Raw genomic sequence first — 19,220 nt, forward strand, 5'->3', positions numbered from 1 at the left:
TCTACTCTTATCATTCAAATCCCACATTGCAACACCCTCCCCACCTTATGCTCCTGGATTTATCCCTTAAAAGGAACCTCAGACAGATATATAACAACTCCTTAGCAAATAAATAGCAGGTCCACCACAGCAGATTTGCATCCTCTGCCTGGTCTGGATCACTAGTGGGCAAAGATGAATGGCACTGAGGGAAACAACTTCTACATCCCCTTGTCCAACAGGACAGGTCTAGTGAGGAGTCCTTTCGAGTATCCTCAGTATTATCTCGCTGAACCATGGCAGTTTAAATTGCTTGCTGTCTACATGTTCTTTCTCATCTGTTTGGGTCTACCCATCAATGGCCTTACATTGATTTGTACAGCTCAACACAAAAAGCTCAGACAACCTCTCAACTTTATTTTGGTCAACCTGGCTGTGGCTGGTGCCATCATGGTTTGTTTTGGATTCACGGTCACTTTCTACACAGCAATTAATGGCTACTTTGCTCTGGGACCGACTGGCTGTGCGGTTGAGGGCTTCATGGCCACACTTGGAGGTGAGGAAAATCATTGCATTGTATGTTTTCTGACTGCTTTAATCACGTATTATGAGATGTACTGTGTAATTTGGGTGCAGCTGATCTCACTATTTCACTTGCTTCACAGGGCAAATTGCCCTTTGGTCACTTGTGGTGCTGGCCATTGAGAGATACATTGTGGTCTGCAAGCCAATGGGCAGTTTCAAATTCTCAACCAACCACGCTTTGACAGGAATTGGATTTACATGGGTAATGGCCTTGTCATGTGCGGCTCCACCTTTAGTTGGCTGGTCCAGGTCGGTCTAATAAGATCTCATTAATTTGCCTTTAATTGTAGTATAGATGAGTAAAGATTGTAGTAAGTATAACAAGCAACTCAATTAAATATGAGGCATTTTCTCTTTTTCTTTTTTTATTATTTGTTCAATATTTAAAAGTGTTAGCTTACTTTCAGTTTATGGCAGTAAAAATAAACCTTTCACAGGTGAACACAGAACATTTGTTCCTTTTATTGCTTTCTCATTCTTAGTAATTTTGCTAGATTTTAAATGAAAACATTTAAAAGTACACAATTTTCTTAACACAGTTATTTTGATTGCAGTTATTTTACATTTTCTGACATCAGGTGCATTTCTTTAACAGATATATTCCTGAGGGAATGCAGTGCTCATGTGGACCAGACTACTACACCCTGAATCCTGAATACAACAATGAATCATATGTCATCTACATGTTCGTCTGCCATTTTATATTTCCGGTCACTGTAATCTTCTTCACCTATGGACGGCTTGTTTGCACAGTCAAGGCGGTATGAAATGTCAATTTAAACATTCCTGTAAATTCCCAGTTATTAGAATACTATGTTAAAATGACAATCCTTATAATCATCTATGGTCATTTTACTCTCTTAGGCTGCAGCTCAACAGCAGGACTCAGCATCTACCCAAAAGGCTGAGAGGGAAGTGACAAAAATGGTCATCCTGATGGTTTTGGGTTTCTTGGTGGCTTGGACCCCTTATGCCACTGTTGCTGCCTGGATCTTCTTCAATAGGGGAGCAGCTTTCAGTGCCCAGTTCATGGCTGTTCCTGCCTTTTTCTCAAAGAGTTCATCCATATTTAACCCTATCATTTATGTGCTGCTAAACAAACAGGTAATCATATATCAGAATTGCCGAAATGTAAAGACATATCCATATCCCATTTCCTCTACTCTCTCAATTACAAAAAAGTGGCAAGTCCACAAAAATGTTCTAAGTGAAACATTGTTCTTCACAGTTCCGGAGCTGCATGATGACCACTCTTTTCTGTGGAAAGAACCCTCTTGGTGATGAGGAGTCGTCATCTGTGTCCACCAGCAAGACGGAGGTGTCCTCTGTATCTCCAGCATAGACTGAACTTCTTTCACGATTATTTTCTTTTAGCCAATGACCAATTTCGACATCTTAAAAAAAGAACAGAAAAAAACAGGGTTGAATTAGTTGATGCTTCTTATTTGGCTGTGTTCACTATTATTACCATTAAATTAGCTCTCAAATATCAAGTATAATTAAAAGGCCTTTTGGCCTTAATGGGTTATCAATAAACTTTTTTATGAACTCCGACGCTAACATCTTTGGCCTAAAATGTGTATATATTTTGTATATAATGAACAAATGGATAGAAATAAATATTGGCATTAAAAATGTCTTTGTTTTTATTATGAAGTTAGTCAAATTATTGAAATTAGTTTACCATTAGCAGATTGAGCACACTATATTTTTAAATCAAGGTATTAGAATGCAAACAAATTCATCAGTAACACATCTACAGTATCTCAGTAAGGCTGGACACTGCAACAAGGAAAGCTGTTGTCTGCAATATTGTGGACAATGAGATTTACATATTCCATTTAATTCTAATGCCCCAACAACCATTCATTGTCTAATTAATTTTTTTTAACTTTAATTTTGATACAGTTTACATATTTTGGAGTGTAGAATATATACACATTTGAATATATAAAATATATTCCATTTGAATGGCAGACTAAATACGTAACAATAATAGCATCTTATAAGTACATTTTGTCATCATAAAGTTAGAACAGGTTTTGGTTGCTGCAATATCTAATGTCATCAGTTCAGAATATACTCTTTTTGAGGACTGAACATGAAATTGTTTGTGTGGTAATCAACTTTATGCCACAATTCTGTTGGTTAAACTTGACTTGTATTGAATAAGAACATTCAAGTTTGGAGCAGTGAGATTTATTTTAATAAGGCCTGACCAGGCTGAACATCAGCATTTGTCTTATCATTCTGACTCCTCCTAAATGTCTTTAATGTGACCTTTAGGAGGCTCAGACAAAGCACTACTGGCTAGAGAGAACAGAACAGATGCAACTCCAGGAATGCTCTCTCCAAGACAGAGCAAAGCAAACACAGGTGAAAGGTCAACAGAACTTTGGCAAATGGTCCAATAATGAAACTGTCAGTCAACTGACCTTGTGGAATTCAAGAAGAGTATAATTAAGTAAATAAGTTTACCCATGCAGCGTTCTTGAGGATATAATTTTGACAATCTCTCATGCAGCATACTCACAAGATCATGGTCCACCTCCTAACAGTTCTGAACAATTTCTTGTTTGACGTAGGAACAGGTCCTAGGCTAAAACTTTAAAGGCTTTAGTTTGGATGACAAACTACAGCTCAACAGTTTAAACACATAAGCTCATTTACCTAATGGCTTGCTAGGCTATTTATTGGAACAGCACCATGGCATTATAACACAAAAAAGCAGGAAAAGCAACGAGAAACACTGAAACGCGATAAAAAGTGATTGTGAAAGTTTTCACAAATCAGGCTCAGTCAAAAAACAAAACAAACAACAACAAAAAAGAAAAAAAAACGTGATTTTGTATTTCAGCGGTCTGCGTGTTTATTAGCCTATAATTGACGTTAAACATGAAGAAACACCGGTTTCGGACCGTAGGACCACTTCACATTAATTCACAAATCATGAAGAGTGACATGTGATATCATTTGTATGTCTACAACAGTGCACTTCTGGGCCAAACTAGATCTGAAAACCGTCTTCACTGCATTCACCTGACGCCTGCCTGTCGATGTTTGCAACGCAGTTACTTTGGACGGTGTGGCTGGATCTTTGACGGTGGATTTCCTGTGTTCTCTTTGCTGTTTGGGGTCCTGCTCGTCTTGGCTTTATGGAATTGGAGACAAGGGTTGACCAGGGTGCCGTCACTTTACAACGGATTACACTGTTTATCTCACGGCTTATTTCGCTTGGACTTTGTGTCAGACACGTTGCTCCTTATTCTCACTCCGAACTATGTGTTTAACTCAGATTGTTCTGAATTTGTGTGGTGGATGATATTCATGTGGTTTTATTGTTTTGATCCCTTGTTCACTGTTTTGAGCTCTAGAAAAGATATAAATTGTAGGCTATAGCGCAGGCTACATGTTGTATGTCTCAGCTCATATTCAGCCCAAAATAAAAACAAAGAAAAATCGGTAGCACTTTATTTTACAGTCATGTTCCTCATGTACATACTATGAACTTATTATAGTAATTACAATAACTATGTAATAACTAGGTACTAACCCTGAGCCTACCCCTAAACCTAACCCTACCCCATGTGGTTACCTTGTATTACCAGAACTTTCTTAGATAAATACACTGTAAGTACACTATAAGTACATGTTAGTACACGTCTCGAAAATAAAGTGCAACCGAAAAATTGCCCATATAGACCTATACGTTTAGCTATTTTATAGCTAGTTTGCATTTTGACATTTTCACTTTTAGATCATTTCAGTGCATCTGTTGATCAGGTTTACAAAACAGGTCTGAAAGATTTGTTCGTGAACATGACTCTGATCAGTAAACCTCTTAAGTAGGTTATGTAGCAATGTGCCACAGCCAGTGCAGATCCAGAATAGTTTTTAGGGGGGTACTAAAAGAAGGCTTTATAATTCTGAAGAGGTGCTAATGAAATTAGACATCGAAGCAAGTAACTTGTACAGACTCCAATTAACACCACATAGCCTAAATTTAGACACAGCATATCCTCAAAATGAGTTAATTCATTCCTAACTTAACTCAGACCATACATCTACTATGTGTTATTTTTGGTAAACAGGCCTACATAATTCCTATGACCTACTTCCAGTTGTGTTATTTTATAATTTTGAAAACTTTACTATTATTTAAAAATGTGCAAAACACTCAGAATAAAGAATAAGATCAATAATAAATACATTACGCCCTGATGAAACAGCTGTGCTGACATAGAACCAATATTGCATTAAGCAAATTCTAAATCATTAATTGTATGAGCTTTTTTTTTATGTAATTTTGCCAACAATGGGCCAGCACTTCTTTTCATGAACGATATAAGGACAATATTGCAGCCTCCAGCTCACTACTGTATAGTAGGATTTTACCTAAAAGAAAATATCTTCTAATACCATATTTGGCATATAATTTCAACAATTTACATGATTTTTACAACGACTTATGTTTATTGGATAAAGAGTTTTATAAATAATTTTATAGAGATTGCATCAAATTCTGTCATAATTGTACTTACCCTTATGTCTTTCAAAACCAGTATAGTCCACGGTGCTTATTTCCATAATCCATGAAGTATAGACATATTATAAGGAGTGCCCAAAAGACTCATGGTCGTCACTCCATCACGCAGTACAAGTGTGTTTCCGAGTTCGGAATTCAAAGCCTCAAGGTGCACTTTCTCTCTCTGTTTCTCCCTACAGACTCTAATTTAATTTCCTGTTCTGTTCATTATCCACTAGACTACTATCTAACAAAGACAGAAACTATTAAACAATTAAAAAAAATACAAATATAGGCCAATAAAAATAACAATTATATATATCGCGCATTATATAGTCTTTTGAAGTCATATTATAATTTGTTTGAAGAGCTGACAATACATTTTTTATTAACCATCATGAAGTATTTCCTTTTTTAAGAAATTTAAATTGCATAAACAATTTTATATGCATTTTTTTTTTTTTTTTGCAAATCAGTGTAAGTGAAAATTTTAAATATTATAGAAATCTACGTATGTTGAGGTTCTGTCCACCTAAGTTCCCTAGAGATAGATGTAAAAGTTAAAATTTGAAATAAAATGCATGAGTGGTGATTTTTTTGTGTGATTTTAATATTATCATTAATGGACTGAACATACAATGATCACATTTCAATAAATAAATACAGCTTTGTTTATACGCACTTTGTACTGACAACCAATATTGTGGCCTAATTTTATAATCCTAAAAAGTCGAAGATCCCAAGCTTTACTGGGTGATTAGTCCAAAAGTGATTATGTCTGCTCTTATTCAAATCCCACATTATAACACTCTCCCTATCTTACGCGTCTGGATTTATCCCTTATAAGGAACCACAGAGGGATATATAAACACTCCTGATGCATCTTTGCAAATAAAGAGCAGGCGAAGAGTACCACAACAGCAGATTACACCTTTTATATCTGGATCGCTAGTGTGCAAAGATGAATGGCACTGAGGGAAACAACTTCTACGTCCCCTTGTCCAACAGGACAGGTCTAGTGAGGAGTCCTTTCGAGTATCCTCAGTATTATCTCGCTGAACCATGGCAGTTTAAATTGCTTGCTGTCTACATGTTCTTTCTCATCTGTTTGGGTCTACCCATCAATGGCCTTACATTGATTTGTACAGCTCAACACAAAAAGCTCAGACAACCTCTCAACTTTATTTTGGTCAACCTGGCTGTGGCTGGTGCCATCATGGTTTGTTTTGGATTCACGGTCACTTTCTACACAGCAATTAATGGCTACTTTGCTCTGGGACCAACTGGCTGTGCGGTTGAGGGCTTCATGGCCACACTTGGAGGTGAGGAAAATTGTGATGCTTTTATTTTTTATTTTTTGACTGCTCTGAGGAATTCTTGCGGTGTACAGTGGACTGCAATTTTGGAAAACTTACCTTGCAGGGTGTTAATGTATTTTTTATTGATTTGCTACACAGGTGAAGTTGCCCTTTGGTCACTTGTGGTGCTGGCTATCGAGAGATACATTGTGGTCTGCAAGCCAATGGGTAGTTTCAAATTCTCTTCCACCCATGCTTCGGCAGGAATTGCATTTACATGGGTAATGGCCATGGCATGTGCGGCTCCACCTTTGGTTGGCTGGTCCAGGTTGGTCAAATAAGGCATTATGCTGTCCAGACATTTCAGTGGACCGTGTTTTTTGTTTTGTTTTGTTTTTTATAATGTAAAAGCAATGTGTTAGATTTATTAATATAAAATTTAAAGCAGCACAATAAGGCTTTTTCTAGTGTAACAATCACACTGAACTTTTATGCCAATTTTAATAATTTGCATTAAAAGTGGTAGTAAATTTTTCCTGCCTAAGTGCAACAGAGATCGAATTTCATGATTACTCAGAAATTTTCTGACATCAGGTGCGTTTCTTTAACAGATATATTCCTGAGGGAATTCAGTGCTCGTGTGGACCAGACTACTACACCCTGAATCCTGAATACAACAATGAATCATATGTCCTCTACATGTTCATCTGCCATTTTATACTGCCAGTCACTATAATCTTCTTCACCTATGGACGGCTTGTTTGCACAGTCAAGGCGGTATGAAATGTCAATTTAAACATTCCTGTAAATTACCAGTTATTAGAATACTATGTTAACATGACAATCCTTATAATCATATGGTCATTTTACTCTCTTAGGCTGCAGCTCAACAGCAGGACTCAGCATCTACCCAAAAGGCTGAGAGGGAAGTGACAAAAATGGTCATCCTGATGGTTTTGGGTTTCTTGGTGGCTTGGACCCCTTATGCCACTGTTGCTGCCTGGATCTTCTTTAATAAGGGAGCAGCTTTCAGTGCCCAGTTCATGGCTATTCCTGCCTTTTTCTCAAAGACGTCAGCCTTATATAACCCTGTCATCTATGTGCTGCTAAACAAACAGGTTAAACATTTATCCGCCTTGTCCTACATATCCCAGACATCCCTTTCTATTTCTTCTTTATCTTCTCTCTCTATTGTCTCTATTAAAAATGAAGCATTGTTCTTCACAGTTCCGGAGCTGCATGCTGACCACTCTTTTCTGTGGAAAGAACCCTCTTGGCGATGAGGAGTCATCAACTGTATCCACCAGCAAGACGGAGGTGTCCTCTGTATCTCCAGCATAGACTTTTGGACCTCTCACAGATTATGTTCTTTTAGTCACTGACCAATGTGGGCATCTGAAAAAAGCTGGGGGTGGAGAGATGTGGGGGGAGACAGTTGAAATCGTTTTTTGTTGTGTTCACTATCACCATTAACTTGGTGAACGCAGAAGACACATATATTTGGTGTGTACAAATGTTATCAGTGAACACAGAAATTGTGGTTTTATTTTTGTGTGCCGGGGGGGCAAGCATTTGTATCTTTTGCCTAAAATGTACATATATTTTGTAAATAATGAAAAAGAGATACATAGAAATAAATACTGGCATTAAATACTGATTTTGTTTTCATTTTTAAATAAAATTACAGAGTATTCTAATTGCTCCCACATATACGATACTGAAAATGATATCGAGATATAGACTATCCATGTAGTACTAGAATACTATTTGGTCTTATAGAAAAAGTTTGCAAATGTAGAAAACCCTTTGGAATGCTCAAAAGAATTAACATAATTACAGTCCATAAATCACATTTGTTTTAGCTGACCCAGTTTGAAACCCCAAAGAAAACCTTAGTGAACATGTAAACTCTATTCTACTCTATTCTAAAGTTAGAATTGTTCTAGATTGTGGACTGAAGCAGGGTGAGCTATTTTAATGAGATAAACAGGGTGAACATCATTCAGCACCAATTTCTCCTCCCATTCTGATCCTGCCAAAAGATCCTGATGCGACCTTCATCTTAACACACAGTGCTATTGAGCAAACATTAACTGCTACCAATTCCAGAAATAAGTTTTCTCAAAAATAAACAAGAATCAGCAACACCTTAGGTCCATGTCAAAAATTACCCTTTTGGAATCCACAAAAGTAAATGAATAATATATATATTTTTTCAAGTCTATAGTACAATCCATTTAAACAGTAGCTAGTAGCTGTTTGTTTGTTCAGTTTAGTATACTAATGAAAATGTTTTCATAAAGGCTGAAAATGGAAAATCCATGGTCCCAATCATGTAGTTTTTTTAAAAGATTTTTCAAGCATTCAAACTAGAAAAAATAGACAGCAAGCCTTCAAGTGGATTAAAGCTGCAGTCGGTAACTTTTGACTCTCTAGCGGTTAATAAACAGAACTGCTTGCGTCTTGTGGAACAACATCGCAGCCGGAACTACTTCTCTCTGTTTATGTCTATGATGAATCACAAAGGTACTGGGTTAATCCGCCGTGGTACCTCCGAAGCAATCTAAAATAGTCCGAATATAAACACTTATTATAGGTGCACCCTAGTGATTCAGGACAGGCTAAAAACACGGTTTGGAAAATGGATTCATGGTGTACTTGCTTATTATATACATTTTTCTACATTTTAAACACAAACAAAGTTACGGACCACAGCTCTGATTGGTTGTTTCTTAACGGGAGCGATGTATAGAGCATCACAGTCCCGCCCACAGCCCGAGAGAGCTCTGGTGCCGGAAGTAAATTTCCCATTCATTTCTCCCATTGACTTTCGGAAAAATCCGTATCTAAAGAGTTTTATAGCATGTGTGAGGATAACCAGCTACGGCTGAACTCATTAGCATATAACATATCATTTCGAGTGAAACAATTAAGAGAAAATCCAAAAAAAGTCAAAGGTACAAGACTGTGTACATATTTTCATTTCGAGCGCAGGAACTACTCATCCCATAAACCACCGCGCCTCATTGAATTCGACTGGAGCCACAACCGCGAACGAGCCTTTTGATCGACTTCCAAATCTGATGATGGCTGATGATTTTATTTTATATAGTGAATGTAGTGAATTTACAATCGTGTAAATAAATAGTGTTTTATATAGGTATTGTGTATTGTGTATTTTTATATTTAACATCGTGTATTTTATATATTGTGTGCGTGTGTGAAAGTGGTTAACGTCAGCAACATGGTGCAGTGCTTTGTACCTGACTGCAATCACCGCTCAGTAGTCAACACATGTCTTTGGCCATTACACAAATGTTCAGTAAATGCATAAAAAGGTATGCCTAGGCTAAATATTGTTTTGACAGTGGCATTGTAAAATGCTTGATATGACTTATACCATATGAAGGCTACAGTAGTCTAGCTAAGTTATCAACCTCCCTGCAAAACTCTCATGGCAGCCATGGAGATCATGATTGCACTGATAAGGGCAAAAACGCAACACAGGTTTTTAATTTAATTTAATTTTTTTTATTAATGATCTTCAGTCTTCACGGACCTTCGCGTGGTTTAACCAGACAGTAACACGAGCTCCACCAATCAGATGCATCACTGTGGGATTGTTCAGGATTGTGGGTAATGAAGTAATTAGCCAAGACATCGCGAATAAAAGGCATTTATATCAAAACAAGGTTAGTGCCCCATGATCCTTTTGCGTTTAAATGATCATATACTATCGCTTAGTACAGCCTTAGCTGGTTTTAAGTCTACCATGTATGGTTACGTTTTTATGGCTTATACCCCAAATGGCAATGCAGAAATTGCATTGAATTTTTACTTCCGGCACCAGCTGTGGGCGGGACTGTGATGCTCTATTTCTGCAAATGGCAATAGGACCACTGGGAGGAGCCAGAGGAGCTTGATTTTTTCACAGATTATCTCATATTCTACTGTCAGGACATAATGACAGGTTTAACAAATATGTAAAAAATATATTTTTACAAAAGTTACCTATACTAAACAAACGTACATTTCCTGTAATGGACATTTTTAATTTTTTTTTTTGTTGTTGTTGTTACATTATCTTTGTGATCTACATCTAAAATTTAGAATAATAATTGTCTTATATTTTCAGTGATGTCTTCTCCTATACTTTTTCTCCAGAAAAAGATATCAGTAATCATGGCAGTAAGCCACTAATCCTAAATCTGAGAAAGGATGTGACACTTATGAGAGCATAACAGCACATGTTGCTTCAAGCAGCTTGACAAGGCTGCAAACTACAATGTCATTAATGTTACATTTGCAGAAAATAAAGGCTACCCTAACAACAGGAATGTTTTAAAACGAGGAAGACAAAATGATTACAATACCTTTAATCTCTTCAGTTAACTGCTGCCTTTGTTAAAATGACATTTGGCCTCCAACATTAAGTCAAAATTCAGACAAAAGACATTAAGACAAAAGTATAGTGCTCTCGCTATTATTTTCACTTGGACATTTCAACTTATTGATCTATGTGCTGCTAAAAAAAACAGTATGCAATGGATCAAATGCTTATTTCTAACATTTGTCTCACTAAGTGTCATTTATAAGAATTTATGAACTTGTTGCTTTATTGCAGCATTCTGATCTTATAAATAGGACTGAATGCACCAAGAATCCTCTTGGAGATAATAATGGATGTAATATTGACCCCTTATGCTTGACAGTAACATTTTCCACTTACTGCTGTATGTTTGTGTTGATGTTAATGTCTGTTTCTATCCCTCCAGAATCTGTCCTCATTGCACCTTGGTATCCTCACGGCACATTGCAGTCATATCATGTAAGTGTCACTCATCGAGCCCTGACACAACTGACACTTAAAGGATTACGAGATCAGGCTCTGGTTGTAGGAACGGCATTGACTTCTCAGTGGGCACGACTCAACAAGATAAAGATAAGACAAAGATTTACTTAAAAGCCAATTTGCAAGGTGCTTACCCAGCTGTGGTACACTAACCTGGCTGCTCTGGCTAAAGGAATTATGGGTTTAAACCCTGCATGGCGAGAAGCATGCAATAAATTTACAAGCAGTGCTGTCCAAGTTATAAGTTCTGTATTTAATTTATAAATAGTTAAATGTGCTAGATAAAGAGAGAGAGATTCAAATATTCAATATTATGACACCAGGCTTGTTAACACAAAAATATTCAGAGTCTGTATATTCACAAACAGGAATCTTTGCAGCCAAAATAAAACAATTCTCTAGTGATCTGGTATGGTGGAAACAAAGTAATTACCTGAAATTAAAAAAAAAAAAAAAAAACCTGTAATTATGGTGATGTTGTTGGTTTTATATGCACTAATGGTTGGATGGAAAACCCGTCCCATGTTGGGACTGACAAAAATCCCACCAATACCATGCTTTTAAATAAACATTTGCCATGTGTTAATAGAGGGGAGCTAGAACATTTGAGGCTGAACATTGCCAAGAAACAACTTTGTTATCACCAATTGTACATGCATTTTTGCACACACCATGGCTGAGTAATTTACTAATAAAGCATTCATAAAGCAGCCAAGTGCACTTTTAAACTGTATGTTAGATCAGTGATTTATAAGGAAGTAACAAAAACGTCAGCATGTCCAAATTTTATTTAATATTATGTATACTAAGATGCCTTTTTAAAATCAGTTTGATCCTTCACTGCCACAATTTTGTTCATGCATTTTGGCAGTTGGTTGAAAAGTATAAAATAGCATCTGATCTAGAGGGTTGAAAGATACATACTTTCAAAAATGGCACTGCAGAAGAATTATATAAAGTTTAATTATGTCTAAAGTTTGAATTTGTTGTTATTAGACTTAATGTAATTGGGCTTTAAAATGCAGTCTGTCACCTGGTTGTGGCCTTCAGACATTCACATTACTAGCATTTATTTGGCGACACCTCTAGGTGGGAGTTGGAAATGACAGTGGCTACCATATAATTGACTATACAGCATATAATTGACAGTGTCTAATATAATGGTGTTCTTTTTCATTTTTTTCAAACAAGCAAAAAGCACCCTGACCACTTTCTATGAACAAAACCTTTAAAAGTCTAAAACACTAACCTGTTCCAGAGAGGAGGAAAGAAATTCACAGAGGTCATAGAGAAGGCATGGATGTGAGTAGGCCTATTGTACATAATTACTCAGATAAACAGTTTTAAGCCCAACATTCAAAGTTTGACACTGCTTAGATAAGAATTAAGATTTAAGTATTGTCAGCAGCAACTAAACAGTAAAACACAAATATGCAAAAGGTATGGGATGCATATGAACCTTGTAAGAGGATTTGTGTGAAGGACAAGAAACATGGTGGTGGTAGAGCAGCAGGAACTGAAAAAGTGAAAAAAAGCGTTTATCATTTCTTATCCCCTTCTGTGAAAGATGCCCATTTATGCCAGCATCCTGCTATGCTATGCACAGTATTTGCCCCATTGTGTAGGTGATTGTGTTTGCATGTATTTGATAATATGAATATAAAATCAAATAAAGATTAGTTAATACTGAGGTTGTAAAAATCCTAACAGTCACAATTTACAAATAGAAATTATATCACTTTCCAGATATATCACTTTTTTCTTAGAAAATTACAGAAATTGATATTTTTAAACCTATATTTCAAAGTACAATTCTGTAATTTTTAGATATTGCTTCAAAAATGTTAAATGCATACAGTTCTGTAGTCTCTGAATTTTAAATTCTACTCTGTGTACTATGGTATTTACTGGAATAATTAATTAATAGATGGTAATAGATGGTGGTAACTGCAATTAAACTCATGTTCTGTACGTAGCTGTACGGTATGTTTTATCTTTAAGCCTATGACCACGACCCTGTCTAAGAGCCAGAAGTGACAGATGGATGAACAGAATGACAAAAACTGGACTGCAGTAGAGGAACAGCGAGGATCAGTCCAGCCTCCTCTTCATGCACACTTGTACCTCTTAATATCAAACACCATGACATCTTATTGTCGGCTGAGTCTATATGATTATGTTTGACTGAGTAAAACATAATTGCCACTGTGACATCACCATGCAAGATGTGAAGTTAATTCTGCCATTATGTAATTTCCTGACTTGTAAGTACTCTTAAAAGGAATAGTCCCCCCCCCCCCAAAAAAAAAACAAACAAACCTCACTCTTAGGCCATCCAAGATGTAGCTGACTTTGTCTCTTCATCAAAACGATAAAAATAAAAAAATTGCATTACATCACTTTCTCACCAATGTATCCTCTGTAGTGGATGGGTGCCGTAAGTTAGTATTTACAGTTTAAGAAATAGTTACATATTGTAAAATAAATAAATAAATACCGGCAATATTTACAATGTACAGCTTGTTTGACAAATCAAACGTATATGCATTACTGCCTTTCCATCGTCATTTCTTTCTGTCTGTTTTCTACCAAGCTCTTTAAATGACACTCATTGTACTCTTTTAGTCCAAGGCCTGTAATTGAACAGCTGTAGAGATTCTCAGTGGTATACTTTAATTTGGCACAAGCAACATGCCAGTGGCTAAAATCTCATGATCACCTAAAAGCTGCAATTTGGATCCTAGGCAGCTGCAAGCAGTTAGCTTCACTGCATTGCTGGATATACTTTGCAGATATAGAGATGTTAACCACATGGTTCTGATAGGACTCTGACAGGCCAAAAGATCCTAATTGCTCCCTTACACCCCTTCATTAAAAGGCTTAGTGGGGAAAACAAGTAGCTTCAGTCGTGGAGGTTGTGTCTTTTTGTAAAAGACACTGCAAACAAAGAAAGTGCACAAGCACAAACAGAATAAAAGAGAATACACTATAAGTCCCCAAATGGGACTGCTTCTGTGTTTTTAGTTGTAATTTTCAACTAAGATTGTTCACTTAACAATCATTGTTTTTCCAGGAAATCTGAATTGGTAATGGTGCATGGCATTCATCATGAAATACATAAAACAGCCATTTAGAGGAATAAGTGAATCATTTTAATAAGAATAATTTTATGACGCAGTCAGTATTACTAACATTTGTACAGTTTTGAATGCTACAATAAACTGGAACAACAGACTGACTTCATTGCGTTGGATTTTATCTAATCTTTTTGCATGCATTTCACTGAACACCGTGCATGGTTAGACAAAATGATTCATTAAAAAGATCTCTGACTGGACATTATTCTCAGTCCACAGGGTTTCCACGCCAGTCTTAAGGCAGGGCTCAAGCCATTTGCTTTTCCTAGGCATCTACTGGTAATTAGTCATTATTCATAGCAGAATATACATAAAAATTATACACTTAATTATACAGTAAACAAATAAATAACAGTATGCAGACTACATCACGTGATAGAAATATCAAACTCACAACGACAAATGATCTGTCTTAAGACTGAGAAAACAACAGCATTTCTCTTCTCTTTTCTTTCTCTGCTCCACACTCACACTCTCTCTCACATCTCATTAACAAAAATGAGAGGGCCTCTGGATGTGGGACTCCCCACCTGTCGGCACAGCATCGGCTGTCCTAGATTGGTTTGGGGTAGGCTGAATCCTCCGCTTGATAAGTCAAAACTCCCCTGGTTGTAGAGCCTCTGGCCAAAACCAGCTCCGGATTGATCAAAACTGGTTTGACTGTATTGCCTGAAGCTGCCGCGTTTCTCAGAGGGAGTTCTGGAGAGATGACGCTTAGTGGACTTATGCAAGCCTGTCTCTTTGTAGGCAAACCAAATATTACCAGCCCAAAGGAAGAAGTTAAAAAAACCAAAGGCCTGTAAGCAGACAAGGAGGAATTATGGAATGTAACAATAAAAAAAAGGTCTTTAAAAATCATTCTAATATGCTGATTTGGTGAAAATAAAAACATTTCTTATTATTATCAATGATGAAAACTGCTAATTATTTAGCTTAATATTCCTATCATTTTTATTTTTGTGCAAACTGGGATTTTTTTCAGGAAACTTTGATACCGAGTTCATAAGAACAGCTTTGCAAACTAATGCATCCTTTTTGCATTATTTAGCAAAAATGCATCTTTGCAAAATAAAAGTATTACTGACCCCATACTTTTAAATGGTAACATGTCAGTTGCTAATGAATTGCATATCAATACTGTGGAAAAATTATCTGCTCACCACAGACATGTTGAGATTTGTCCAGATGGGCTCCTGCAAGACTTCACATAAGTTCTCCTGGGCTCTGCAAGCAGACATTAACAGCAGGATTTGACGCACATCAGTGACCGTCTTCACCCCAGACAGAGTTTTAGCCCAGGCAATAGAGCTCACCAACCACAGGCTAGAGAACACTAAAGTCACCAAGAAATCCTATAGGGATTGAAAATAAGAAGAGTATAAACAGAAAGAGGGTCTTGATGATTTAACTGAGTTATATTGAGCTTTTCAGCACAGTTTGTGCTCTCAGAATTGTCTTTTACAGCGTACATTTCTTACAGAAATTCTGAAATACACTCACAACTACTGGACCTCTGTTCTTCTCTCTGTATTTGTTCTGGTAGAAGAAGTAAACGATTGTGGCCAAAAGGGAATAGAGAAAAGCCAGGACCGACACGGTGACGAAGAACTGTGCAGATGAAGCATAATCCCCTTCCAGAAAGACAGTCTCTTTCCTGGTTCCTTCACATAGAAGAGCACTGAAGTGTACCTCTTGCAGTCTGGGAAGAGAGAACATGTTCAAAACATGTCCTCTTTTCATTTCAAGCACAGTTTCTTTTGGTAATCTTCAAAAGCAGAGACAGTGGCTGATGATATCTGTTAAACGTCTTCTAAAAACAGTCACTCACTTCAACAGCAGTTACTGATGACATTATATGTATTTGGTAGTTAGCTATGATTTATTTATTCTACAAGTAAAAGTAGCCAATAATTGGGTGTTACTGGTTAATGTAATAGAATTTGGTAAAAGCTCTGGTGTTGTTACTGTTAACTAAAACGAAAGTCAGTAAAAATTACAAATATTAAAGATGTAGCCTGGGAAATAATATAGGTTGCATTACTAAAAACTAAAACTAGTAATAAAAAACATAAACAAATAACTAAAAAGGACAAAAAGGCAACAAAAACTAAAACAAACTAAAATGAAAACTGAAAATTTAAAAGCTAATTCAAAATATTAATAAATATTATAATAGCATATAATTCTAAAATAACAACATCATTTATTAATTTATGTAATAACAGAACAATTTATTAATTTATGAAAAAAAAGAGTAAAGAAACTACTGAGCGCACCATTAAATAATACTTTCTTTGTATAGGTTAAATTAGTCTTATAATTTTGTAATAATTTCTTTGACTAAATAAAACCAAATCAAGTCTTTTTAAGTAAACTTATAATACATATTTACAGTACAACATGCAGAATAATACTTAAATTGTATTTTTGGTCTTTAAGAACACTTACCTGAATGGGTAGTTGAAACTGATGCTGATGTTATTTTGAGTTTTATCGAAACATTCTACTTTAACCATAATCTGGCCAGAATATCCCCCACATGTTGCAAATGCTAAAACAGCAAAAAGCTGTGGGAGAAAAAAGCAAAATATTAATGAAAAGACCTGATGATATAAGCCTATGTTTGAAGGGGACAAAGATCAGCTCTCTTGACTCTCTATCAGCAGCTTTACTTCATCACACAAAGTCAAGACAAATTAACCTCACGGAACATTAAAACATTCTGTTTTAATTATCCTCCTGTTTTCTGATTTAAATGACCTCTCATCAACTGCTGCGCAATTAATCATGCAAAATTAGACAGAGATGTTTTTTTTAAGTGCACTAACTCTTGCAGTTATTGTAGACCTGGACACGTTTGTCTGACAAGTTGTCTGACACGATTTGTATATTTGTCACCGGTTAAGTATTGCATTTGGCGTAATGAATGAAAGGGCTGGAGGTTTACTGGATAAGTGCCAGGGCTTTGTGGACACAGGCGTTTGACAAGAAATGTGTCCTGATGAGACCCAGTGAATTATGCAAAGGTTAAATAGCCAGCACACCCAGAAACACACACACAAACATATACACACACACACTAATTACCTCAAATTTACATAAATATGCATGTATGTATATTTATATATATATATATATACATACATATATATATTTATATGTATATTTATATATATACAAATATGCAATCATGCTGCATTTAGCTCAACTCAGATTCATCATTAAAGTGTCAAAGAGCTGGATGGCATCGATCTTTTGCACATTTCAACAAGAGCAGATGAATTATTCAAGCAAGAGAGACTACAAACAGGGAGCCGACGCTGTTACGCCAAAGAGCAGCTAATTATTAAGCCTGATTCACCGATAGTCATATTTGCATGTATTTAAACACTATTTTGAGAATGCAACCATGAGAAATTGCACAAAATACTGTCCGAAATGTTCTTTCATTATACACTTGTGACTGTCAATTTGTAAGCAAAACTGATTACAAACTGACATACTTTCAAATCATATTATATTTCTGTTTGGTTAGTATTGAATAGAATTAAAAAAAAAAAAAAAAATATTTTATTTGATCTAAGTTAGCTAAGCAATGTTTTAAATAAGTTGTATAATTGTGCTGACAATCCTTAGTGAAATACAATTCCTAATACTTTAAAATGAATCATTACTTTTAGAAAAAGAGGGGTCTTACCGGAGCAAATATGACCATACACATTGATGAAGCAGATTAAGCATCAGCCTGTGTGTCTGTCTATAAAGAAGCGTAGAGCTCCTCTGCCAGCCAAATCCAGAGATACTGCGTGAGTGAAAACCATAGAGATGCTTCTACAAGAGAAACTGGCAATGTGTGTGTCTGCTCTGTGTGTCACACATGTACACACACACACACACACACACACACACACACACACACACACACACACACACACACACAGATGCACATAATAAGGTGCACACATGATAATACACAGAGACCCATGCAGATCATACAAATGCAGACCTATTGCACATATGTAACTACGCAGAAATTCTGTACATACACTCAGACTCACAGTCACTGAAAAATATACAATTAAGATTGTAATAATCTAGATCACCTTCACATCATGTAATCCTTAACAGATGTATCGGGCACATTACAGCCATTACCTCAGTTTTTTACATGCAGGACAAAATAAAAATAAGTAATTATGATTACAAACAATACATTTGCCACAGTAATGGCCCTCTATTTTCATTAATTATTGCAAATGATTACAGTGGTTCACGTCTGTGAATTTGAATTTTCAGGAGAATAATGTATTATTATAACATTCCAATAAGATATTTAATTACGTTGGCAAGATTGGTGCTCAAAATTAACTTAAATATTAATTTAATAAAAAATATATAATTTTTTGTTTGTTTGTTTTAGTATGAAATGTTTGTATTCACTCCATCTCAGCCTACTATGAGGACACAATAAGTAATGTACACAACACATATAGGTGTCGTTAATGAAATAGGGAATGTTTCTCTCATGTTTCTCTCCTGCAGCCACCTTGTCTTCCTTCAGCTATTATAAATGTTATGAATAAAGAACGGTGCACTGAAAGTACCAAACAAAGCAGGCATTGGTGGCTTCAGAAGATCTGAGCCAAATAGTTCCTTTGATCCGTAAAAAGTTCATTTTCAGAGCCAAGAGATAATTAGAGAGTCATGAAACCCAAGAACAGATTTGCAGTATAAAGAAGGAAAGAAAGAAAGAAAGAAAGAAAGAAAGAAAGAAAGAAAGAAAGAAAGAAAGAAAGAAAGGTGTTCAAGTGCTTACACATTCATACTAATCGAGTTACGTGTTA

General features: G+C 36.1%; 3 protein-coding genes across 3 annotated transcripts; 2 read left to right on the forward strand and 1 right to left on the reverse strand.

Annotated features, from left to right (window-relative positions):
- Window positions 1-23: 23 nt before the first annotated feature.
- Window positions 24-1,940, forward strand: LOC128015804 (green-sensitive opsin-2-like). Its single transcript, XM_052599975.1, has 5 exons — window positions 24-535; window positions 645-813; window positions 1,160-1,325; window positions 1,429-1,668; window positions 1,793-1,940. Exons 1-5 carry the CDS (start codon window positions 175-177, stop codon window positions 1,904-1,906), a joined length of 1,050 nt encoding a protein of 349 aa, XP_052455935.1. The 5' UTR covers window positions 24-174; the 3' UTR covers window positions 1,907-1,940.
- A 4,026-nt stretch (window positions 1,941-5,966) lies between these two features.
- On the forward strand, window positions 5,967-8,038 carry LOC128015803 (green-sensitive opsin-2). Its single transcript, XM_052599974.1, has 5 exons — window positions 5,967-6,411; window positions 6,547-6,715; window positions 6,999-7,164; window positions 7,266-7,505; window positions 7,615-8,038. Exons 1-5 carry the CDS (start codon window positions 6,051-6,053, stop codon window positions 7,726-7,728), a joined length of 1,050 nt encoding a protein of 349 aa, XP_052455934.1. The 5' UTR covers window positions 5,967-6,050; the 3' UTR covers window positions 7,729-8,038.
- Window positions 8,039-14,397: 6,359 nt separating this feature from the next.
- LOC128015805 (synaptoporin-like) lies at window positions 14,398-19,220 on the reverse strand. The gene is made up of 5 exons (XM_052599976.1): window positions 18,074-19,220; window positions 16,825-16,943; window positions 15,877-16,075; window positions 15,537-15,728; window positions 14,398-15,173 (listed from the first exon to the last, which is right to left on the reverse strand). The coding sequence occupies exons 1-5, from the start codon at window positions 18,095-18,097 to the stop codon at window positions 14,856-14,858; spliced, it is 852 nt and encodes a 283-aa protein (XP_052455936.1). The 5' UTR covers window positions 18,098-19,220; the 3' UTR covers window positions 14,398-14,855.

The sequence above is a fragment of the Carassius gibelio genome, chromosome A6 (genome assembly GCF_023724105.1).
Source record: "Carassius gibelio isolate Cgi1373 ecotype wild population from Czech Republic chromosome A6, carGib1.2-hapl.c, whole genome shotgun sequence".
Taxonomy (NCBI): Eukaryota; Metazoa; Chordata; class Actinopteri; order Cypriniformes; family Cyprinidae; genus Carassius; species Carassius gibelio.